This window comes from Aquila chrysaetos, chromosome 19 (genome assembly GCF_900496995.4).
Source record: "Aquila chrysaetos chrysaetos chromosome 19, bAquChr1.4, whole genome shotgun sequence".
Classification (NCBI taxonomy): Eukaryota; Metazoa; Chordata; class Aves; order Accipitriformes; family Accipitridae; genus Aquila; species Aquila chrysaetos.
In genome coordinates, this window is record NC_044022.1 from 10,867,699 (window position 1) to 10,891,401 (window position 23,703).

Sequence of the window (23,703 nt, forward strand, 5' to 3'; positions counted from 1 at the left end):
TGTTGCAGTCTACAGCTATCTGATGAGGGTTTTATTTTCCAGAGAAGATGGAGCCAGACTTTTCACAGGGGTGCACAGTGGAATGATGGGACAAACAACAAAGCTCGCAGATGGGAAGTTTCAAATCAGTATTAAGGAAAAAAAAAATGTGACGAGGGTGTTCAGACACTGGCACAGGTTGCCCAGAGAGGTTGTGGGATTGCCATCCTTGGAGACACTCAAACCTTGTCTGGAGAAGGACCTGAACAACCAGTTGTAACTCAAATTACTTTGAGCAGGAGGTTAGACTAGAAGACCTCCAGAGGTTCCTTCAAACCTGTATGAGTCATTGATTTCGTGATTTTTTACAGTTTATTCTGACATATTAGGGTTAGCCATGGCCTGATGTCTGGATTCAGAATTAATTCAGGGAAGTCCTGTGGCCTCTGCCATGCAAGAGATCAGTCTGGATATCTTCAGTGTTCCCTTCTACATTATATAGCATCATTCCAGATGGAACTTGGATATGATCTGGTATGGCAATTCTTGGATTAATTGACAGTTAACAGTAGTAATACTGGCATGTCTTAATTTGATTTGCCCTTAGAAACATGAACTGATGTGACTATTCCTTTTGTAATGCATACCAAATACTATTATAATCAAAATGAATAGCTAACATTTACTGGTTTAGGTAATAGTCGCTATTTTACATTTATATTAAATCTTTCATTTTAAGTGGTCATGAAACTTTAAAACCTCTCCAGTAAATAAGCGCCACTGGGTACCTGCATGGCACAGACTTGCATTGCGGTGGAGGAGGTGTATGGTTACAGGCTGTCTTTTATCTCCCTGAATGGCAGAACTATGCTTCTTGGAGGGGTGATGTGTGTTATGCTACTAGGAGAACTTTTAACTATTTTGCCTCCATCCAGTCTTGCCATCGGATGCAAAAAAGAGGTGGAAGTGTTTTCCTGCCCACTGTCTCTCTCGTGGGCAATGCATAGTCAGTAGTGGAAGAAGTAGTACAGCAAACTACCCTTGTAGTAGTAAGCAGATGTAAGCAGATGTCATATCTCTTCTGTTTTGCTTAGTCATGGGCATAGTTACAGAATTGCATCTATAACAAAATGACACTCACTAGTGATGAAATACAGCAAACTGAGAAGGTGAGCACAGTGGCTTTTTAACCATGCACAGTGACATGCTGTAATAATTCTCAGAAATGAAGAAAGACTTTGTGACTCCTCAGGTCAGTTTTCATACTGGCTGTGAGCGCATTACATAGAGCTCTTTTTATGACCAGCGTTTTAATCGTAAATCCTATTTTTTATCTGTCCTTAATTTCTAAGATTTCATAGGAGATGACAGTGAAAAGGGATGTGAGTTCATGGGATTGTAAAAAATTGTCTGACAACAGTTAGGCAGAAGAGAGAGTTAACATGGGCTATTTTTTTTCATTCAGCACTGCAGGAGAAGGGAGGTCTACTGATGAAATAAGCTCAGGATTTGGAGGTTGCTTGCATGGTCAAATCTTGAGGTATTCAAAAGGATTTTTCCCTGGGTAAGGAGTGTAACATCTGTGTGTCAGGCATGAGAAAGGCAAAGACATTCCGTGGAGGATTGCTCAGGTGTCATAAGCTGCAAAACTTCCTGAGAAGACAAAAAGCTATTTTCCTTCCTCTCTGCTGTGGTATCAGATATTGCTGCCTTCCATACGCTTGCTGTAAAAGCGCTTTGGGAGAACCAGAAGGGAGATTTAATTTAACAGTCAAACATTTCTACCGTTCCCTATTTTATATCAGAGGAGTTGCTGGTGGAGTATTAATGTTCTGTGGGTAGGGAGTGGGGCCGAGGGAAATGCTGTATGGAGATGGGAGATGGCAGCTGTCTGGACCTCTTTGCTTAAAGCCATTTTCCTTTGCTGTGTTGCTAGTGTGGGAAAATATGTCTTTTCTGTATGTGAAGAATGGATTTTTCTGCCTGTTGAGCACAGGAAATCTTTGAATCTCTGTGAGAACATGCCATGAAATATATTTGTAGCCCACCAGGCCTAAGGACTTCAACACCTGCTCTACCACTGAGAAGGGGGTAGTTTTTTTGATATGTGATGGTTTCATTCATATGGTGCTTCCATTGTTTTTTTGCAAGAGAACATATAACTTTTAATGCCTTTAGCACAGGAAACTTAGCTCCCACAGAGCAGAGAAGTAATCATCTGGTACAGAATTAATAAAAGAACCCTCTTTCAAGGTTTACATCTATTTTGAGCTTATTTGTGTTCATAGAATGATAGAATAGTTTGGGTTGGAAGGGACCTTTAAAGGTCATCTAGTCCAACCCCCCTGCAATGAGCAGGGACATCTTCAAATAGATAAGGTTGCTCAGAGCCTCATCCAACCTGGCCTTGCATATTTCCAGGGATGGGGCATCTACCACCTCTCTGGGCAACCTGTTCCAGTGTTTCACCACCCTCATCGTAAAAAATGTCTTCCTTATATCTAGTCTGAATCTACCCTCTTTTAGTTTAAAACCATTATCCCTTGTCCTATCACAAAAGACCCTGCTAAAAAGTTTGTCCCCATCTTTCCTATAAGCTCCCTTATGCACTTGTTAAGTGCATGCATTTCTGCACATTTGAATTCAAAAGGGTAGACATGTTCTTACAGTTTGGTATTAAACAAGAAATTTTTACAATTATACAAACCTAGTGCAGCCTGGTATACTCTTTTTCATTCCTGCTGTCATCAAAACAGATACCTCCTTCTGCAAACTCAGGAGCGAGAGTAGGTAGAAAGCTCAGCTCTTGAACTGCTGAATCTGTACAGCAGTAAACAAAATCCGAGACTTTCAAAGATGATGGCAGTTTTAGAATGGAATTCCTCTAATTAAGGGGTATTATTTCAACTACTACTTTCCAAAACAATTAGATGTCTTTTCCAAACGGTAGGGAAATAACCAAATATCTCTAAAATTTGAGTGTCTGCTGCTGCAAGTCTAATGAAAATAACCCTGTGTGCTTCTGATACAGAAGGAAGGGTTATAAATCCCAATTGTGTACCTTTATCTGACCTCTGGCACCAGGACAAAATGAACAGGTGAAAAGCCTCGTATTTGGTACAAAGTCATTTTGGAAGTCTGATGTTTTGCCATAAGTGACTTGGAAAATTCAAAAGAGAATGACATGGATTTCACATTGCTTTATTTACCCAAAGATCTCTCATGAATTAATTCAAAATAATGAGAGTAGCCTCAGCAGCAGTAATAATAAGAAAAATAAATATATATACATATGTATTTTGGTGAACACTGTAGTAGTAGTAATAATGCAAACACACACATATATGCACATATGTAGTTTGGTGAACACCTATTAAAATGAAGTAGCATAGAAATGCTTGAAGCATGTCATGATTTTCTTTTGGTGAACTTGAGTTTCCTGGTAATTTAAAAGATAACTGGAAAGTCATAGCTTGTCAGGAAAATAAGCCGAAATAAATTGTGTCTTTATAATATTCTTTAGTACAAAATGCTCCAGGGAACATACAAAGTTTAAAAACACAATGCCTTTTCCTGGTAATACTTTCATCACAAAATAATAGCATTTTCTTGCAGTCTATTTTAAATTAATAAGATAATTGGTGGGTGATAGTTTTTGAGAGCTAATAGTGAAGTGGCTCCTTTATTATGCACAACTAGTTTTATAAGCAGTATTAATTATGTCACATTGTAAAATTCATCCCTATTTAAATGGTAAAGTAACATACAGGGAATGAATAATATTTCATATGCATCGTTGTGATGGGCATCTGGCAGGTAGAAGATGAGGAGTAAAGCTGGAGAAAAATAGTGTGTTAAAAGATCTGTTAATTAAACGGTTCTATACTTCCCTAATCTTACAATTATTTTTATTATTCTTCCGTAGCCTCAGACCATTCAGCAAACTCTTCAAAGGACACTGCAGTATTTTGAGCATCAAGTTATTGGGTAAGTGTTAATGTGAGGTAGTGAAAGGTGCATGGTCATGTTTTGCTCTATGATTCCCAAGTCACAGCCTTGTGTGACAAGGTTTTTAATTTTTCTCTCAGATTCTTAGAGATGCTCTGGAGTAACTATACATACTATGGATGTTAATGATAAACTGCTGTCCAGTCCTGCTTCCATGCAATCCCAACAGAGCATGACTGCTCCATTAACAGTAATGTTTCCTATATAAGGAGAATAGGGAATCTTTTTGTAAAAGTATTAGATCTATTCCAATTTGCTTTCCACAGAGCTGGCTGAGAATGCTGGAAAAGTTATTTGTGCTATGACCTGAGGTCCCAATGTTGCAAAATCCTGCATCAGTGCTTGTTACATACATATACTGTTACATACTTCCAGGTTTTTGCAGAAGCAGGGCTGAAAGCCATGTCCTAAGAGTTAATTGAGAAAATTAATAGATGACTGAGGAATAAAAAGAAAGTAATAGCAAATATCATCATGAAAACCTAAGGCATTCTCCTATTGATTAAAATAATCTCCTTTCAACCTTTTCCTTAGCTGCACAAGTATTTTCCGTACCTGCACAAATATGTTACTGTCACAGGTAACTTACTTTTCCTAACCGAGTCACAATGGCTGCATGTCTATAGCCATTAAATGGCTGTGCCATATGACAAAGAATGCTGTCCTCTGAATTTAATTACACAGATGTAAGGGATTTTTTTTTCAAGCTGTGCTGAAGGTCGTTTTAGAATTTATGACATAGTTTCAAATCTTGGTGCCCTGGAGGGAATTGTCCTTGCCTGTTTCTCAATGTTTGGTTAAAATTCACAGGGAGCCCTAGCTTGGTGGGTGATATCTCCAATATTAGCAGTCTAGCTGGCACCTAAGGGCAGTCAGAGAGCCAATTGCAGGTAATTGTGATGTGCACTGTGGGGCAGGCAGGGGGAGAAGCCTTCTGGCTGCTAATTTTTTTCAGTTGCTGAAAAAATTGCTTGAAGTCTCACATTAGGAGACTTCAGAGGATGATACAGTGCCTTGAGGAAAACATGTGTGCAATAACAATGTGGCTTTTTATTTATGGCCACATGTGGCTTAGATGTACTTTTTTTAATGGACAAAGTTTAAAACTGGGACACTCGGAAAACCTGTAATTCCTGGGACTTATAATACACTGACTCAGTTTTTTGAACATCAGTGTGACTTGGTTAAAGTAGCATCTGTCTGTAGTGGATGTCATATTTGTCCCACCCCATGATCTTTACTGTTGGTACACACTGTGGTGGGTTGACCGTGGCCAGCTGCCAGACCCCTACACAGCTGCTGTGCTCTCTTGCTCCCTCTGCTCAACAGGACAGGGGGAGAAAGTAGGATGAAGAAAGATTCTGGGTTGAGATAAATACACTCCTGACTCCTCTACCTCCTCCTGCCCTGAGTGGCACAGGGGCATGGGGGCTGTGGTCAGTCCATAACAGCTCCTCTCTGCTGCTCCATCCTTCTCATGCTGTTCCCCTGCTCTGGCACAGGCTTTCCACAGGCTGCAGCTTCCTTCAGGGCACATTCACCTGCTCCAGCGTGGGGGTCCTCCACGGGCTGGAGGTGGATATCTGCTCCACCATGGTCCTCCATGGGCTGCAGGGCCTGCCTCACCATGGTCTTCCCCACGGGCTGCAGGGGAATCTCTGCTCCAGTGCCTGGAGCACCTCTTCCCCCTCCTTCTTCACTGACCTTGGTGTTCGCAGGGCTGTTTCTCTCAGTTCTTTTCCTCACGCCTCAGCTCTATGAGGTGTTTTGCCCCTTCTTAAATTCATTCTACCTGAGGTGCCACCCGCTTGGCTGCGGGGCTCAGCTGTGCCCTGCAGTGGGTGGATTGGAACTGGCTGGAACTGGCTGTGTCTGGCATGGGGCAGCCCTGGCCTCTCCTCACAGAGGCCCATGCAGCCACCCCTGCCAGCGCCTGGGCACTGGCACCTGGTACAACATAAATGTTCATCAAATCTCCTGTCCCGGTCAAGATAGAGTCATAGAATGATAGAATAATTTAGGTTGGAAAAGACCCTTAAGATCATCCAGTCCAACCATTAACCTAGCACTGCCAAGCCCCACTAAACCATGTCCCTAAGCACCACATCTACATGTCTTTTAAATACCTCCAGGGATGGTGACTCAACCACTTCCCTGGGCAGCCTGTTCCAATGTTTGACAACCCTTTCAGTGAAGAAATTTTTCCTAATATCCAATCTAAACCTCCCCTGGCACAACTTGAGGCCATTTTCCTCTCATCCTATCGCTTGCTACTTGGGAGAAGAGACCGACCCCCACCTCGCTACAACCTCCTTTCAGGTAGTTGTAGAGAGCGATAAGGTCTCCCCTCAGCCCCCTTTTCTCCAGACTAAACGACCCCAGTTCCCTCAACCGCTCCTCATAAGACTTGTGCTCTAGACCCTTCACCAGCTTCGTTGCCCTTCTCTGGACACACTCCAGCACCTCGATGTCTTTCCTGTCGTGAGGGGCCCAAACTTGAACACAGTATTCAAGGCGCGGCCTCACCAGAGCTGAGTACGGGGGATGATCACTGCCCTAGGCCTGCTGGCCACACTATTTCTGATACAAGCCAGGATGCCATTGGCCTTCTTGGCCACCGGGGCACACTGCTGGCTCATAATCAGCTGGCTGTCGACTAACACCCCCAGGTCCTTTTCTACCGGGCAGCTTTCCAGCCACTCTTCCCCAAGCCTGTAGCATTGCAGGGGGTTGTTGTGACCCAAGTGCAGGACCCAGCACTCAGCCTTGTTGAACCTCACGATCAGAGGTGAGGAGTGGCCGTGGTGTCATTCAGGGAGTCGGTGACACTGGCTGAAGAGGTCTGGCCTCCTGGCATGGCGGTGGGGTTGGGCTGTGACTTTGGGCTCTGGGTCAGCTCAGACAGTGTGTCAGGACATGGCCTACTGCCAGGCACGTGGCCTAGCATCTCTGGAGACTTGGAAAGCTGTACAGACCATGCAGCTCACTGCAGAGCACACCAGCAGCCCCTGTCTCTGGGTTTTCTTTGTTTAATATGAGCCCACTCTCCCCAGTCTGCTTTACTCCATGTGGATTACCATTTTCCCTGTTGGGGGGTGACCTGATGTGCAGCTCTGAATCCTTTCTAGTCCTTTTCCACAGGTGCTGGCAACCCAGGTGCTGAGATTTTGCAGACCTTAACTAGATGAAGAGTCCAATCCTTAAAACTGCTCTTCACGATTTATGAAGTACAAACAAAGCATAAAAACATAACAAAACTGTTCATGAAATACTCATTAGAAAAGCTGTTCTCTGTGCGTTGAGCTAAATCGATTGTATATTTTGCCAAGTACATTATCACGCTGCTGCAATATTTTCTTCACTTGTATTCCCTCTTCTGTCCTCATTATCACCTGCATAAAACTTTGTTTTAAACATAGTTTCAGCTTCTGTTCTGTTTCTGTTGAATTAAGGAAAAACAATCCAGCAAAACTAAATCAAATAGAATAATTTAGATGGTAGCTGATTTCTTACTGGTCAGACCATAGCTCTGTGCCTTTCATCAGTGGTGGGATTCTTTTAAATTTTACTTTAACAGGGTATAACAAAAAGTTTATCCTTGATAGCATAGTGAGTTGCAGCTTGACATCCTTCTTTCTGCTGAGATCTTTTCAGAAGTTAATTCACAGAGAAAGCTAGGTTTTATACTTGCAGTGTTAATGTAATGTGATGTGGAAGATTTATTATTCTTAATAAATACTTACCATTGCCTCATAAAAATCTTGCTTGGAGTTTACTGTACAACTTTGTTATAGACAACACCCAAGTCAGAATGATATATAAGACAGCTATGTATGATACCCTTCCCTCATGCCTCACCCCTTTGGTACTATTTTTTTCTTATGCCTTCATTCTCCTTACAGATAATATTCCAGATTCTTGTATAATACTTGAGATAACCAGGCTACTAATGTAGTATCATCTGTGTGTAATAATGCACAAAGGGAAAGGGGGTGATGGAGGAGAGAAGAAGGAGGAAACAAGGGAAGCTAAAGGCATCCTTTACCACCACTTCTGAAAGACATTTGTTGATGTTGTGTTTGTATAAGGAGATGCTATAACTTTTTTTACTTTTTTTTGCTGTAGTTACAGGGATGCAGAGAAGAACTTTCACAATATATCAAACAGATGCTCCTATACAGACTGTACTGACAGTGAAGAAGCTGAAGATGTCTCAGGAATTCTCCAGTGTACGGCTAATGTACTTGGTATGTATTTTTTCAAGGGAATTTGTTTCCTTTAGTTGGAAGGAAAGTTTACTGATGATCCTAATACCAACAATGAACCAAGGAATTTTTGCTCCAACAAAGGAAATTTAGAATGTAGGCAGCTATGTATCAGTGCACTGTTACTACATTTGTCTCCCTTTTTACATATATTTTGTGCCTTTGAGACAATCCAGACTGATTTTTCTGTGGAGTCAGTGGAGGTGTATTGTGCAATACCCACAGTGATTAGGGATTAGGGAAGTGTCAAATGCTTTGAGTCAAAATGGACTTGCATCTGTGCAGGCCTTGGTCTTGGAATTATGTCAAGTGGTTTTACAGGGGTTCTACAGAACAACAGATATTCTTACCATCTATGGTCTGGTGGATAGAGGGCCTGAGAAACACAGAGCAGGATGTACCTGAGACATGAAACATTCTGGAAACTTCCATTCATATTGAATGCTTGCTGCAATGAACTTTTAGAAATGTTTCATGTCAAGATGATGTCATCCATCACTAAAGTGCAACTGTCTTAATAGGCATCAAAATTAGATAGCTGGCTATTTGCATCCATTTGTATGATTTATCCAGCTTATTGTCCCTCCCAAGTTGTTAGTAAGCTTTACTGCTTTTCAGTCAGAACTGTATTGCTGGCACAAAGCAACCATAAAAGGCAAAAAAAAAAGAGAAAAAAAACCAGGCAAAAAAAAAGGTGCAGAGCTTGACACTGAGAACTTAATTTTTGACTCAGGTTGTTTTAACTGTTCACTATGAAACTGATCATATTCTTTGTTTTAGAGTAAACTTTACAGATTGAGCTTTAACGACTGGGCAACTGCATTTTACAGGGAACTGTAAGGAGGAAAAGTAGTAACTGCTTTTAAAGGTAATGGTTTCAAAGCAGTAATACCTGATTTATTTGTGGTAGTAATTTGTAGTGTAGCAAAGCTGATGTTACACAGCTCTACTTCCAGGATTGTAACAATTGACAATAACTCTTTAAGTAAGTTCTAAGACATGAGGTGTTCTCATATATTAATTGTATGCAATTATGCCATCTACTAACAAGAAAGTAACACCAACATGGTCATGTTGGTCGATGTGAGTTTATCAGAATTATGCATATTTGGGCTCAGTCCTGAGGTCAAGTAACCACAGCACCTGCTTGCAGCACAGCGGCTGAACTGTCATAGCTGTCTGTGTGCCCACTGCTATCTAGCATGTGCTGCGGAGCACTGTCATTTGCCATCTGCTGCTTTCATGGAGTTTGCAAATGAAGAATTGTGTTGTTGCAGTCGTTTCTCTGTGGGAAAGGCCCTGGGTGTCCTGGTAGCCAGCAAATGGGACATGGGCCAGTGGCGAGTCTTGGCAGCGAAGACAGCAATGGCAGCCTGGGCTGTATGAATAGGAGCAGAGAGCCAGATCGAAGGGACTCATTATCCCCCTCTACTCAGTACTCATAGACCACATCTGGATTACTGAATCCCATGTTGGGAGCCCAAAACCATGGAGAAGTTGGTAAACCAGAGGGAGTTCAGTTGAGGCCACTGAGATGGTAGGGGCTGGTATACCTGCCCTGTGAGGAGAGGCTGGGAGAGCTGGGCTTGTTCAGCCTGGAGCAGAGATGGCTTTGAGAGGACCTAACAGCAGCCCCCAGTGCCTATGGGGAGGTCCTCGAGGAGACAGAGGTGGGCTCTTCACAGTGGTGCAGCATGGGAGGGCAAGACACAGCAGGCCTACGTTGGAACAGCAGATATTCAGACTGGGTATTTTTCCCCATAAGGACAGTCAGGCAGAGGCATAGCTTGCCCAGAGAGGCAACCTGTTTGCAGTCTCTGCCCTTGGAAGTTTCTAACCCCAACTGGGTAAAGCCATGAGCAACCTGGCCTGACTGACCAGGCAACTCATGGGGTCTCTCCCAGTTTGAAAGCCTTGCTGATTCTGGCCCAGCTAACATAAAGCAGCTGTTGATACCATGATGACATTTTTGCTAGTTGAGTACTGAGCTTTTTTTTCTGAACTTTTAGATAGCGCTCACAACACTCGGGGCTGTACTTTTTGTAATGCTGAAACCCTCTTTCCTCTTCTATTTGAAGTCTTGGTAGGCTGCTGATGTTGAGGTGGAAGGCATGACAGATGGCATTCAGGTTCATAATAAGTTTCCTTTCAGCTGGTAAAATAGAGTATAAACCTGTGACATTTTTATGGGATTATGCAGTTAGAGAGACTTTCTTCAACAGGAGGCACAACACTGAAATCTGACCTTGTATAATAATTACAGATGTGATTTACCTTCCTTGTCAGGGGAATATGCTAAGGTGATATTCTGCCCATGTTGCGGTCTGGGCCATTGTATCCTGCTGACTTAAAATCCTTTTGGAGATACATGCATTGCATGTCTGTCTGTTCTATCTCAAACACTGTGAAACAGCTAACGTTCTAGTTGAGAGATGACTGTTTCAATGACATTCAAAATGCTTTTTTTTTGGTGTCAGGTGCCTTATTCTGCGAGATGCTAGGCGCTGTCAGGGAGGTTCTGAGTGCCTTTAACTGCTGCTGGGAAGAGACGGTACTTGGCACTTTGCACATTTGGTCATGGAGAGAATTTAGAACAAATTAAACTGTAAATACATCCAGTATTAGTTACCATTTTTTTTTTGTTTGCATTTTAAAATAATTGAATGCTAACTCTCAGAAACAAGTGCTATGAGTGATAAGGCAGGACTCATGCAAAGCAAAGACTTTTCATGTTATCATGTGCATAATAATATTGTAAAAAACCAAATTAGACATTCAATACTTACTTCACCATGACACAAAGTATGTGTTCTAAGAAATAGTTATGAATCCTTTTTCATCTTCAGAGTGCTTTTAAATTGGTGTTAGTCCTGGTCCCTTAGCATGGCTGAGTAATGTGCAGCCTGCTTTTTCAGTGGTATCCTCACAGGGCATGTGTGTCAGGGGCAGATTGGACTGTCAGGATCACAGTGTAGGGATAATGTCTAGATGTTACTGTCTTGGGGAATTATTAAAGAGGACTTTGTTGAAAATAAGTTTGCAGAGACTTACTCTTGGAAAAGCTCACCTTTTAAAGAATTAATTTGAGTACATAGCAAAAAAAAAATTCAGTGTGAGCAGAACACTGAGATAATTTGAAAGCAGTACTTCTTTCCTTCTTATCTGGGACAGGAACATGAAGGAATGAGCAGTAAAACCAGCTGTTTAATTTTAATTGTAGCTCCTATCACAACAGGTAAATAATTAACGGAGGCTGTGTAATTAATTCTCACATACATGGTTATTTTTCTGGTTGAATAAAGATTAGTGAGAGCCGCTTCTTTGCAAGAAGGATGTAACCACTGGAATGTGTAGGTAGAGCAATTGGCATTGCTGAGACAGGAGACAAGAATGAATCTGACTGTGATGGATGCTAGACAAACTGTTGAATCAAATCTGGTTCTCAGTTTATTTATATGAGTGATAACAGGGACTTGCTGTCTAGGGCTGGAAGAAAGTGTTTTCCTAAAGGTGCTTGGAAGCAATTTCCTGCTCTCTTACCTTAGCAAATGTCAACATGATTCACCTCTCCTGACCCTCTAACTGCCTTTAAAATAGTCATTTGGCATTATTCATCAGAAGACAGCAAATGCTGAGATCATTAGTAAGCTTGGAAGATTGTGAGCAGATGCTTCGCACCATGGTCCCGACGCTTACACTGCTCACAGGAAAGTGCTGACTGCAGGCTGTATGCTCAGCTCGAGGCATGTGATTTATCATGCGTGAGTACTGGAATTTTCTTCATGTCAAGTCATCACTGAAGTGTGACACCATCTTCCTGCAATGGAAGGACCTGATTCTCCTCGTCCCCTTGCTGAGTTGCTCCTGCTACAACTCTAGACATCAATAGAACTCTTCCTACTTTAATCCACTGTAATTAAGGGAGCCACATCCATCATGCTCACATGCTGTAAATCATACCTGGTACCAGATCAATGGCACAGCTTTCCACGGCAGTGACAGCTTCTAAGGCTGGAATATTTAATTTAACTTTGTATCCTTTCCAAAACAGTCCAGACAGCTTTACGATGGACGCTGCTTTCTTTAATTGGTGCGTGCACACTTTTACAGGGTCCTTCATAAGCATATAGAATCATAGAATGATAGAATAATTTAGGTTGGAAAAGACCCTTAAGATCATCCAGTCCAACCATTAACCTAGCACTGCCAAGCCCCACTAAACCATGTCCCTAAGCACCACATCTACATGTCTTTTAAATACCTCCAGGGATGGTGACTCAACCACTTCCCTGGGCAGCCTGTTCCAATGTTTGACAACCCTTTCAGTGAAGAAATTTTTCCTAATATCTAATCTAAACCTCCCTTGGCACAACTTGAGGCCATTTTCCTCTCGTCCTATCGCTTGCTACTTGGGAGAAGAGACCGACCCCCACCTCGCTACAACCTCCTTTCAGGTAGTTGTAGAGAGCGATAAGGTCTTCCCTCAGCCCCCTTTTCTCCAGACTAAACGACCCCAGTTCCCTCAACCGCTCCTCATAAGACTTGTGCTCTAGACCCTTCACCAGCTTCGTTGCCCTTCTCTGGACACACTCCAGCACCTCGATGTCTTTCTTGTAGTGAGGGGCCCAAACTTGAACACAGTATTCGAGGTGCGGCCTCACTAGTGCCGAGTACAGGGGAATGATCACCGCCCTAGTCCTATCATCCAAAGGAAAAACAAGTGATGATCTATTGGAAGTTGGGGAAAAGAGAAGAGAAATCCTAGCTTGTAAAGGGAGCCTTTATAAAGTTCCTAGTTGAAAATAAAGTATTTCAAAGAATAAGCACTGGTATGTTTTATCCTGTTGATACAGATAATGCTTTTAGCTGGCTAGCTAAGCTGTGTTCAGAGCAGATTGGTGGTGTTAGCTTGAACTTATCTTAGAAATAATGATAAGTGTAAGATTCCTATGATGAAGTATATTATGTGGATGACTACCACGTTTCTTTATTAGGTGACTATAAATTTATACTGAGGTATGTTAGGGAGAAAGATTGTATCTGAAGAGATCTCTTATTTGACCTTGGGCAAGTTTTTATGCTTTCCATGCCTCATTTTCCCATCTGTATAATGGAGATAACAGGGTTTTTTTAATCCTTTAAACCATACGTCAGTGCTGTTCAGATTTTAACCTTCTAAAAGCAAAGATGTTTTCATACCCTTTGTACATTCAGCATTTTGAGCAATGACAGCCAAATCTTGTTTGGGACTGCTTTTGTCCCCGTAATTTGATTTCAAGTAAGATTAGAGTGTGCATTTTGACTTAATTGCAACTAGTCAGAATAAAGCAGAAGACTTCCAGGTAGTTTCAAATTAAAACATTGGCAACAGGAAAATAAGGATGAAAACTTTTTTTGTTAGTCTGTAATTCCTACTGTAAGGAGCTTATTCTGTGACATAAAGACATCATGACATGTCTCCTGCTTTTCTTTTGGGCAGATATTCCAAGCAGGTCTGTGCTACTGAGCTTTACGAAGCAATACAGAAATGCCCAGTTTTCATTTTTCAACCCCACTGTGTACTTCTGATGTATCACATGATGTTTCTCACATCCCAAATGCACAAACTAGATAAAAATTGTACAGCCTTCACCTCACCTCCTCCAAACACTCTTTTCAAACACTGTACACAATTAATGTAGCCTTTGTGGACATAAACTATTTTTCACTCTTACTTAAATCAAAAAAAAGAAAGGGAGTTTTGTAAAGGGAGTTACCTGTTTATTTCCTTTGGAACCTCTTTGCATCTTGCTGAGGTACTCTGTAATCTGTCATAACTTTGACAGTAAAACTAATGAAAAGTAAGCTAAATTCATAAATACCTATAAAAAAATCTGTTGTGCAAAATTTGCAAAAGCAGAAGTAGGTGTTCATACCCAATCTTTAAGGACATGGAAGAAATGTTGTCTTTGAAAGCCTATTTATGTATTAGACAATATCTAAATTGTATGTACTGCAGCACCATGCTACATACACTGCATGAATAACACTTGCAACACCTTGGGCTCATGGCCTGAAGTTACAAATGCACTTGTATCAGATAGTTGTTTCAGCAAGGAGGCCTGGAGAAATAATTGCACCTATTTGACTTTCTATTGCTTAAGATACAGAAATCACTCTCTTTTTTTATTCAAGAAATTAATTTATACAACATAATTCTTTTTAATCTGTTATAAAAATTTGGCCCCTAAAATCTTACTACAATTACTTGTTTTCCTTAAAAAATGCACAGCATATGTCAATGGTTGCTAAGTCAGCGCCGCATGTGGACTCAAATGTATTGCAAGGATTTTTCTTGTTATGCATTCTTAACTTATAGGTTAATAATAATGCTTGTCCTCTTGATTTTACTTCTGAGAGTGGTATGAGGACTTTGCTTCTGTGTCATTTCTAAGTGAATATATTTCTGGGCATCTTCCATTTGGAGAATGATATGGCACAGTGGCAAGGATTCCCAAATCCACTGGTGATAAGATATGTGGAATCCCAGCCCAGAGCCCTATCCTGTCAGGGAGATAAATCATGCTTCTGGATTCAGCCTCCCCAAGACACTGAGGAGGAGTTGCATTCCATCGTTGGTGTAGGGGTTTAGAGAGCTGTTGCTCTAGGTGACATTTGCTTGTCACCACTGAAGAAGATATGTGCTGTAGGCTGCTTTGTATAGAGCAAATCACTTCATACCTAAATATATCTTGCAGGGCTGTTCCTTCATTTAGTGCAAAGGGCATAATTCTATAAAAGTAATCTGTCAAAGTTGAAGATCTGTGTTTCCTTTATGAAACTAAGAAAATCTCAGCTCTTACACATATTCTGTAGTTAAAGAGCAATAAATTTGGGATCATTCTGGTAACTATTAAATAATAACAGCACATCACTGCTGAGAAATACTACATTTGAAAAGGCAGGAAATACATTGAAAAGGAGATGCCAGAACAGATCTTAACCTACCGTGAGATTATAACAGGTGATGTAATTGGAAAAGATGGACAAGGGTTTGGCACACTGACTGCTTGGCAGGTGTCTGAGAACTGTAAATGCTTATATATTGAAAGTACAAAAATTACTATCACTTTCCTTTTCTTTGAGCTAAGAACTGCAGATAGTCATTAGGATGCAACTAATTTAGGATACACAGCCTGATTTATAATTAAAATTGTTGGTTTACAAATGGTGTAAAAGGAAATGTTACATGGCCCAGAGGACTGGTGATACTAATGGATTTTAGTAATACTTGGAACTCTGTCCAGGGGGAGTCTAAGCTATACACACAGGACTCCTATTATTTAGCAGATGTTACAGCTCGCTAGCAATACAAAAGTAATCTAAACAAAAATCACATAATTCATGTGATTTTAAAACTGAGATGAATACATCTCAATTAGAAAAGGACAAATGTTTATACCAAATGGCCTTAGATGTCCCACTCTTCTCAAATCAGAGCTATTTATTGTTAGAAAGCAGATGAACTACCAGTAGATAGTGAGCAGTTTGAGGTTATGATGTACAGTAACATCTTGTTAAAGTCTGTTAATAAAGTAGAAGACATTCTGGCCATGATTCATTGACTAAATGTAGGTGTTTGCCATTATTTTACGTGCTGTGGGGTATCTCGTGTGACCTCTGTCAAACCTTCAAAAATGTGTAGGTCTCCCTTAAGTTCCATATCCTGGCAGATGTAACTATCTGTTATTTCTTTTGTAGATGTCTTGGATGCCTTATGAAGACTCAAGTAGAATTAGATTTCTATATTCAGGCAGCTGAATTGAGCCCTTTATATATGTGAGGAATTACGAGAGATGATTTTTCATTTAATGGGAGAAGTTTTTAGATTTCATTACAATTTTATTCTTTTCAAGAAGTGAAGTTCTGCTCCCTATGTCAATTCAAAGATATATATGCTCATTTTAATGCAAAAGCAAATTTAAAAACTCTGTTCTTATTGCTGTTTGATCTCTAGAGTTAGCGTGAAACAAACTGGATCTGCCTTATTTTTAGGAATCACCAACCTAGTGATTGCAGTTTTCAATTAATAAACCCTGTGCAAATCTAAGAAGTGAGGTTTCGAAGCTGTGATGTGGGACATAAAATGATTATAGCCTTGCTTCAGACAGCTTGGCTTTGCCTGAAGAATTGGCTGCTACTGGAAGCGCTATATGGGGGAAAAAAAAAGGAACGTTGCCTGTTTTTAAGATCTCATCTGAGCTTCCTGTGTCAGCAGTTTGGAGCAGAATCTTTCACATGTATGCTGAGCACAGGTGATCAGGTCCTCACCAAGAGGTGGTAATTACAACGATATTTCTAAGCATCTTTTGTGATAGACACTCACTTAAACAAAGAAAGAACACACCTCATTAAAATTGCATAAAATAAGTACTATAGGTGAACAAGTGTGAGGAATTCTTTTTAGCAATAATTGTCATTTTTATTTATGAAATCTTGAAAGATATGCAGGCCCTGTATGGCACTGTAAGAGAAGTGTAGTACAAATTTTACAGTTGTGTCAAAGCCATATATAAAGGCATAAAATGATGTTATTGTATTTATATAAAAACCACTAAAAAGGGTAATATAAAAATACTATCTGGATTCCCAGGATGATAAAAGTTCATCATCATAATGAAGTAAGATCAAAGTCCTTTATACAGCAATTAGACACTGGTACTAGGCTCACGTACAAGCCAAATGATTCATCTAATGTACCTTCAGCATTAGCCTGTACACATCAAAACCTTTTTTATTGAAGGAATAAACGATGCTTTCCCTACCATCTTAAATTATGCTTTGGAATTCTGAACTGCCACCTGGCTTTCTGTCCAAAAGGCTTTTTAAGGAAAAGATCTTACACCAAAAATCTGATAATCCAAAAACATTTAAGAGATATTTGCTATAATTGAAAGTGGCAAATCCTGCTTCCATCCACAGTATAAGTTATGGAATTGCATATTGAATTGTGCCATTCCCTTAATGTTTGACATTTACAAGTTCTTAATGGGTCTCCCAGAAAAAAAAAAGGTATTTTTCTATGCCAAAGGAATCAGATGCTGGCCACTCTGCAACCATTGTAACCATGATTTACTTTAAGGAAGAACTGGATGGCTTGTAACTGCTCTGGAAGTTAATGGATTACTTTGACATTTTTATCACATCATTCATCTTCTATTTGTTTCTGAAGAGCCTATGATTTGTGATTTTCTTTATGGGAACAGATTCCTATCTAATTTCTCCACTTAGTAATATATAAAATACTTAGAAATACTGTATTAGTTCCTTGATGTTTTGTAGTGGGTTTGCAGTTTACAGGAATTGCTGAAAAGAAAATGAAGAAAGACCTTTTACTAGTGTGTTATTACAGGATGAAGTCATCTATTTCTCCTCCAGTTCAGTGAAATACTTAATTTGTACTTTGAGCCTATGCTTAGAGACTTTGGTAATTTTGGATCTGGCTCACAGGTATAGGATGTCTTCTCTAAATGTCTTTGAGACACATTTTCGAAGGATAATAATAGATCTTATATAGTACTGTTGTCATAGATCCCAAAGCACTTTCTGGTGGAGGCCCATAGCAATATTTTCATTCTATGGTTTCTTTGCCTCAATTCCCTTCTACGATGTGCATATTTAATTCCTCTCCAGTATGGGCTAGAATAAAAATGACATTGTAAGAAAAAGAAACAAGAAGAAACTACTGAGGGAAAAAACCTGTATTGGAGTTAAGACATGTGATTTGTCTTCTCAAAGAAGTGGATTAAGTGATAGGAACACAGTAGATCACTTTCCAGGAGGAAAGGAAATTGAGACTGATGAATTTTTAGAATTTCATTCAGTGTACTAGTAGAAGGTTGGTAAATATCAGAATCTCTAAATAACAGATGACTTGGGCAACAGCAGAGAGTGTTGGGATGAATTTTGGTTTATTTTGTATCATTACCATTTAGTGAAGCGTCTTGGTGAAACTAAGGAAGACTTTCTCCTACTTACTGATTGCAAGCTAGTGCCCATTAGGAAGCCCTGTCTATGGTTGTCAGTCATGCATAAGGCGATATGGGAGTGCAGTGGCCTCTGCATTTGGAAATGATGGGCTCGCATACAGATCTCAAATATTTTTTTTTTCTTCTGAGCAGCTGAATGAAAATTTTGATTAAAGGTCCGTGGTGAAAAAGAAAGAATGGAAATGCCAGCTTTTCAGAAAGGAATAGCAAATAATTGATTATGATAAACAGAAGTTGACTCACATTTTCAGTGCCATCTTCAATTTGAATTATTCAAGTACAAAATCAAAATGAAAACAAAATGAAGATGCAGAGAAAGAGTTTAATGTGAGATGAATTTGAAAAGATTAGACTGTTTATGCAGATGTATAACCTGAAAGTTATAAAGAGGATTTTATTTGTCTTTTCTCAAAATAAAAGAAAAAACAAAGGAAATACTGAATACGTTGGAATTGGAAATCATATTGAATGTAATTTTTAAGGATAATAATTAGCCTGTGGAAGCCTCCAAATGTAGTAAAGTATGCACTATAGAGACAAAGAGTTCTGGGAATTTTTTTAACAAGCAGGTTTTTCTATATGTAATAAAACTATCTCCCAATCTGGTACTTCCATCCATTTCAGTGAATAAGCCAAACATTTACTGTAGCAGTTAGGGAGGAGCTTCCTCAAAACTGTATTTTTTTCATGATTTTCCATCAGAATTTACAGTTTTTCTATAGCATCTGATACCAATCACTTCTGAGACAAGATTTCAGAGCAGCTGAATAGCAATCTGATGCAGTCTGATATTTTCTCTCCTTGTGATGATGATGGTCATTTCTACTGTCTCTTGAAAGCTAAACAGATATAAGTATAGAGAAGAGGGTAGGGAGAAACTCCACAGAATATATTCAAAAGATTGGGATCATTTATACAGGTAGTAAATGAAAAGGTTATGATGAAATTTATACAGAGTTAATGTTAGGTAAGTGTTTGCTTTTGTTCATCATCTGTTTCAATAGGAGAGGCAGGAATAAGTCAGTAAAAATACAGGTTAAGTATTTTGTGCAGCTTCATACAAGCACATCACTGAAGCCAAGAGCTTTGTAGAAATATGGAAAAAAATAGTTTGTGTGTGTTTGTATAATAGGAGTTTAAATAAAGACTTTTGATTTAAAGAAAAAACATCGTGCTTTAAGCAAAAACTGACCTTTTATTGATGAGGCTTAGGAAGAAACTTCCCTGATATGTACATTATACTTGTTTGTTTTAGAAGATTGTCTGACTTTTTGTTTAGTTTTCTCAGTATCTCATAGTATCTATTATTGTAGAGAAAATTCCTGACTAAGACAGACCAGCAGTTTGGTCGATCTTGGGCATATCCATTTTGCTCTTCTGAGCTAATCTAATTTTCTGCTGGTACTGTGTGTAACTCAATTCAAAGCTAAAATGTTTTTAAAAGTAGCGGCATGTCCCTGAGCCAGGTTGTTGACCTGAATTTCATAGTATAATTCGTATTGCTTGGAGTCACTGTGTTGCACCTAGATTGAACAGCCAGTCCTACAGGGTGAATGACAAGACCAGTCTAAGACAATCAGCAAAACCTTAGGCTGAATACTAAGATACAACTCCTGTTAATGATAATGAGACGAGGCTTAGACATATAGCAGTAAAGTACACAAGTGATCAATTCTGCATACCCTATTTGCAGTTAGTGGTGCCAGGGCAACTGACCTTTACTGTAATTTTATAATACTCTTTAAAGACAGCTCACCTACGCTATTGTTTCGGGCAGCTTTGTGGGATTTTACATAGTTCTGTAACAGTATTTGGTCATTTGTATGATAGTCCAGGGGTTTCTGATGCTGTCCTGTTCTGCTTTCAGGGCCTCTACAATCTTACAGTCTTGGGTGCCCCTGCTAGAGTGCTCACTTTTACAGACAGACTTCTAAAGCTACTCACAGTTCGCTCTACAGAACAATGAGATTTAAAAGTATGCATATGTGTTTGTGTACAGATACGAATATGATCATTTCTTAGCTCCTTGCTATTAATCCAATTATGACAAAGTTATTGGTATAGGTTAGAATTTAATTCTTTTGGGGTTATAGTGAGTATTTTTATGGAAGATATTACAATACTATGTTATGCAGATGTAGTGGTAATGAGTCAGGAATTGGCACACTGTCCTCTGAGTCAGGATATTAGGGGGCATTGTGTACCAGAGGTACTTTCTTTTGGCTTAGGCGCAGATCTGACCATCTGTGGTCATAAAAGATCCTGGGAATATTTTTGTAATAACCTAGTTTAGTGACCAAATTTGATTATGAGTAATGGCATTTGAATGAACTTTCCCAAATTATTACTATTACTTCTTTTATAAAATATGCTTTGTCATGTTGTCCTGTTTATATACGTAATTTTATGCATTTTATCCTGCTATTAATCATATTGAAGGTCCAAACAAAACTATTGTTGCAGATAGTTTGGAAAGCTGTGGAATGCTCAGATCACTTGTCAATATTGATATAATTATGCCTGTGCGCATAGGCAGTTCAGACACTGCCTTGAGATGATCAAAGGTTATTGTCCACAAACAACAGATGCATGACTTCTTCTGTCCCCTGTTATACCTCTTGAGCATGGAAGTCACTAATCACACTGTTGTTCCAAATTTAAAAGCCTACAGGCAATCTAAACAAACAATGAGAAGTTCAGTGATCCACTGGGATCTTATCAATGTTATAAAGCATGCTGAATACACATTAAAATAAAGGGCCTGTTGGGCCCTTAGGAAATAAATAACTGCCCTTCATCTCTGTTAGAATGCAAGATAGATTTTAAGGTATTGGGCTAGTTGACTGAAATGTGATTTGATTTGATTTGATTTGATTTCAATACATTGAAGGAACTATGTTGTTAATTCCTATATTAATTTCCTTTGAAAACTCTTGCTGGATATTTGTAATTCACATAGAGCTGATTCATACTTCTTTTTCTTCTATTACAACTTAGAACAATACAAACATATCTGATTAATTTTGTAACTCGACTAAGTGATACAGGGATTATATACAGATGAAACTTAACAGAGCATGTCGTCCCTAAAATAAGACAGAGGAAAATGTTTAATAACCATCTCAAAATTACTTTTTTTAGGTTATCCTTAAAATGGTAAATAACAAACTGGAGTAGGATTTGATACACATTTGTATCCAAGGGCTTCCATCACTGTTATTTTTTCATCTCTTCAGCAATACCAGCCTTATCACCTCTGTAAATCAAAACTTTTTGAATTTCTGTGATGGAGACTTGAATTGACATTGTGAGATGTCACAGAGCTCTCCCATCTACTAGCAGTTTGGATCGCTCTAAGAGGCAGGTTTTTTTTTAAAGATGGGTAAGTGTAGAAGCCTAAACTGGAAAGGCTTTGCTCTCCTTTGCAGGCAACAAAAAAGACGTAATTATTCCTTTGTATCTTCTGGCAGTGCCCAATAGCTATAATGAGAAAAGTATTTTGACTGAAAAAAACCCCAAAACCCACAACTCCCTTCTCCCAGCTACTAAAGTGTCATCTGAGTGCAGGGCTTTACATTGCTTATTGAAGGCCAAAGGCCTGACTTTGAGTCCCAGTAGCTTATTCTTCAAGCTGGTAAGAGCTCATAGAGGCAGTGAACAGAGGGGCTATAAAAGCAGAAACCTCATTAGTGCCGAGGTCAACAATGGAAGGGATGCACCTGTGGCTGGGTGCATTCACACAGCAGACTGCATGTGACATGCAAAACTCAGGGAAATTATAATGTATCCTGGCTTCCAGAAGGAAAAAGGAGACAGGCAAGTGTAAATCCCACAAGTAGCTGGCTGTGACAGCAAACTGAAAGCATGAGGACTTAAGGTGACAGGCAAAAGTGGGTTCTAGGGTTATTCCCAACCGCCAGAGAAAACAGAAGTCCTATGGGTAGGTATCCAGTGAAAAAGCCACTCTCACTGACTTGGAAAAATACTGGGCAAGTAGAGAACAAAGGGGAAATGTGACACAGTAGCATACTATGTTGTTGATATCAGTGTCTCATTGTCCTATAGGTCTGAAGTTTGAGGAAATGCAAGAAAAGTTTGGGGAGGAATTCTTCAATATCTGCTTTGATGAGAATGAAAGAGTTCTTCGAGCTGTAGGTGGGACCCTTCAAGACTTCTTCAATGGCTTTGATGCTTTGCTGGAGCACATTAGAACTTCATTTGGAAGACAGGCCACCCTGGAATCCCCTTCTTTCCTATGCAAAGAGCTCCCTGAAGGCAATCTCATGCTTCATTACTTTCACCCACATCAGATTGTGGGATTTGCAATGATGGGAATGATAAAGGCAGCAGCAAAGAAGATTTACCGCTTAGAAGTGGAAGTAGAACAGGTCACTAATGATAACTTGTGTTCAGAGGGGACGAACCCAGGTAACTGCAGTTGTCTGACTTTCCTTATCAAAGAACATGAAAATGCAAATATCACAAAAGCACTTCCACATGGAACTTCCCAGTCCCCCTTAGACCTGAGGATTAGCATCAGCACCTTCTGCAGAGCTTTCCCCTTTCATCTGATGTTTGATCCAAACATGCTGGTTCTCCAGCTTGGAGAAGGTCTTAGAAAGCAGCTCAGATGTGACACTCATAAAACTCTGAAATTCCAAGACTGCTTTGACATAGTTTCTCCTAAAATCAGTGCCACATTTGAACGGGTTCTCCTGAGGTTATCTACTCCCTTTGTCATTCGCACCAAACTTGAGGATTCTGGCTCTGAAAATAAAGATAAGGTAAGAACATTAATTTGGAAGGGGATGTGTGTATATGTGTGTGATGGGAGAGGATTATTTATTCAAAGAGAAGCAGCTCAAGTCCTGTGTACTCTGGAAAGCTCACTTATGCCTTGTAAACAGGGGCTAAGTGGTATTCCCCAGCCAAGTGAATATTTTCCTAAATTATTTATAAGCTTTACCTGTGATGTTGTAGCAAATCGTGACATTGCCATTCAGAAAATTCTGTGCTGTGGAGTTGAATAGTGCAGCTTAAATCAAAAGGGTGAGGAATTTTCAAAATGCCCATATCTAATCCTTAATTTCATTCCAGGTATATTATGACAGTAATAATAGTTATTAAGCAATTTACTAGGGAATAGCTTTCAGTATGTTTTCTGAAAGACTCTCACTGCAGGGTTCACACTGCCACTTTATTATATCCTACTTCCCTATTTGGAAATGCTGCTTTCCCCTGTGTTTCTTCTTATCTTTCACTCTGCACTCAAGGAAACCAGAGCTATAAGTGGTACCAAGTATCACTTATGCCAGTTTTAATGCTTTCCAGTCATTTAAATAGGCACTTGTCCTCCTACACTGCCTCTTCTCTCAGTGTTTTAGAAGAGAGCTACCTTAACTAGTAGACCTATGTTGAGTTCA

General features: G+C 39.7%; 1 protein-coding gene across 1 annotated transcript in view; it reads left to right on the top strand.

Moving 5' to 3' along the window:
• GUCY1A2 (guanylate cyclase 1 soluble subunit alpha 2) overlaps window positions 1–23,703 on the top strand; it is a 186,094-nt gene that overhangs the window by 20,760 nt on the left and 141,631 nt on the right. Inside the window, exons 2-4 of the mRNA XM_030042593.2 lie at window positions 3,905–3,966; window positions 8,113–8,234; window positions 22,346–23,064. Of these exons, the coding sequence (XP_029898453.1) occupies window positions 3,905–3,966; window positions 8,113–8,234; window positions 22,346–23,064 (903 nt within the window). The remainder of the gene's footprint in view (window positions 1–3,904; window positions 3,967–8,112; window positions 8,235–22,345; window positions 23,065–23,703) is intronic.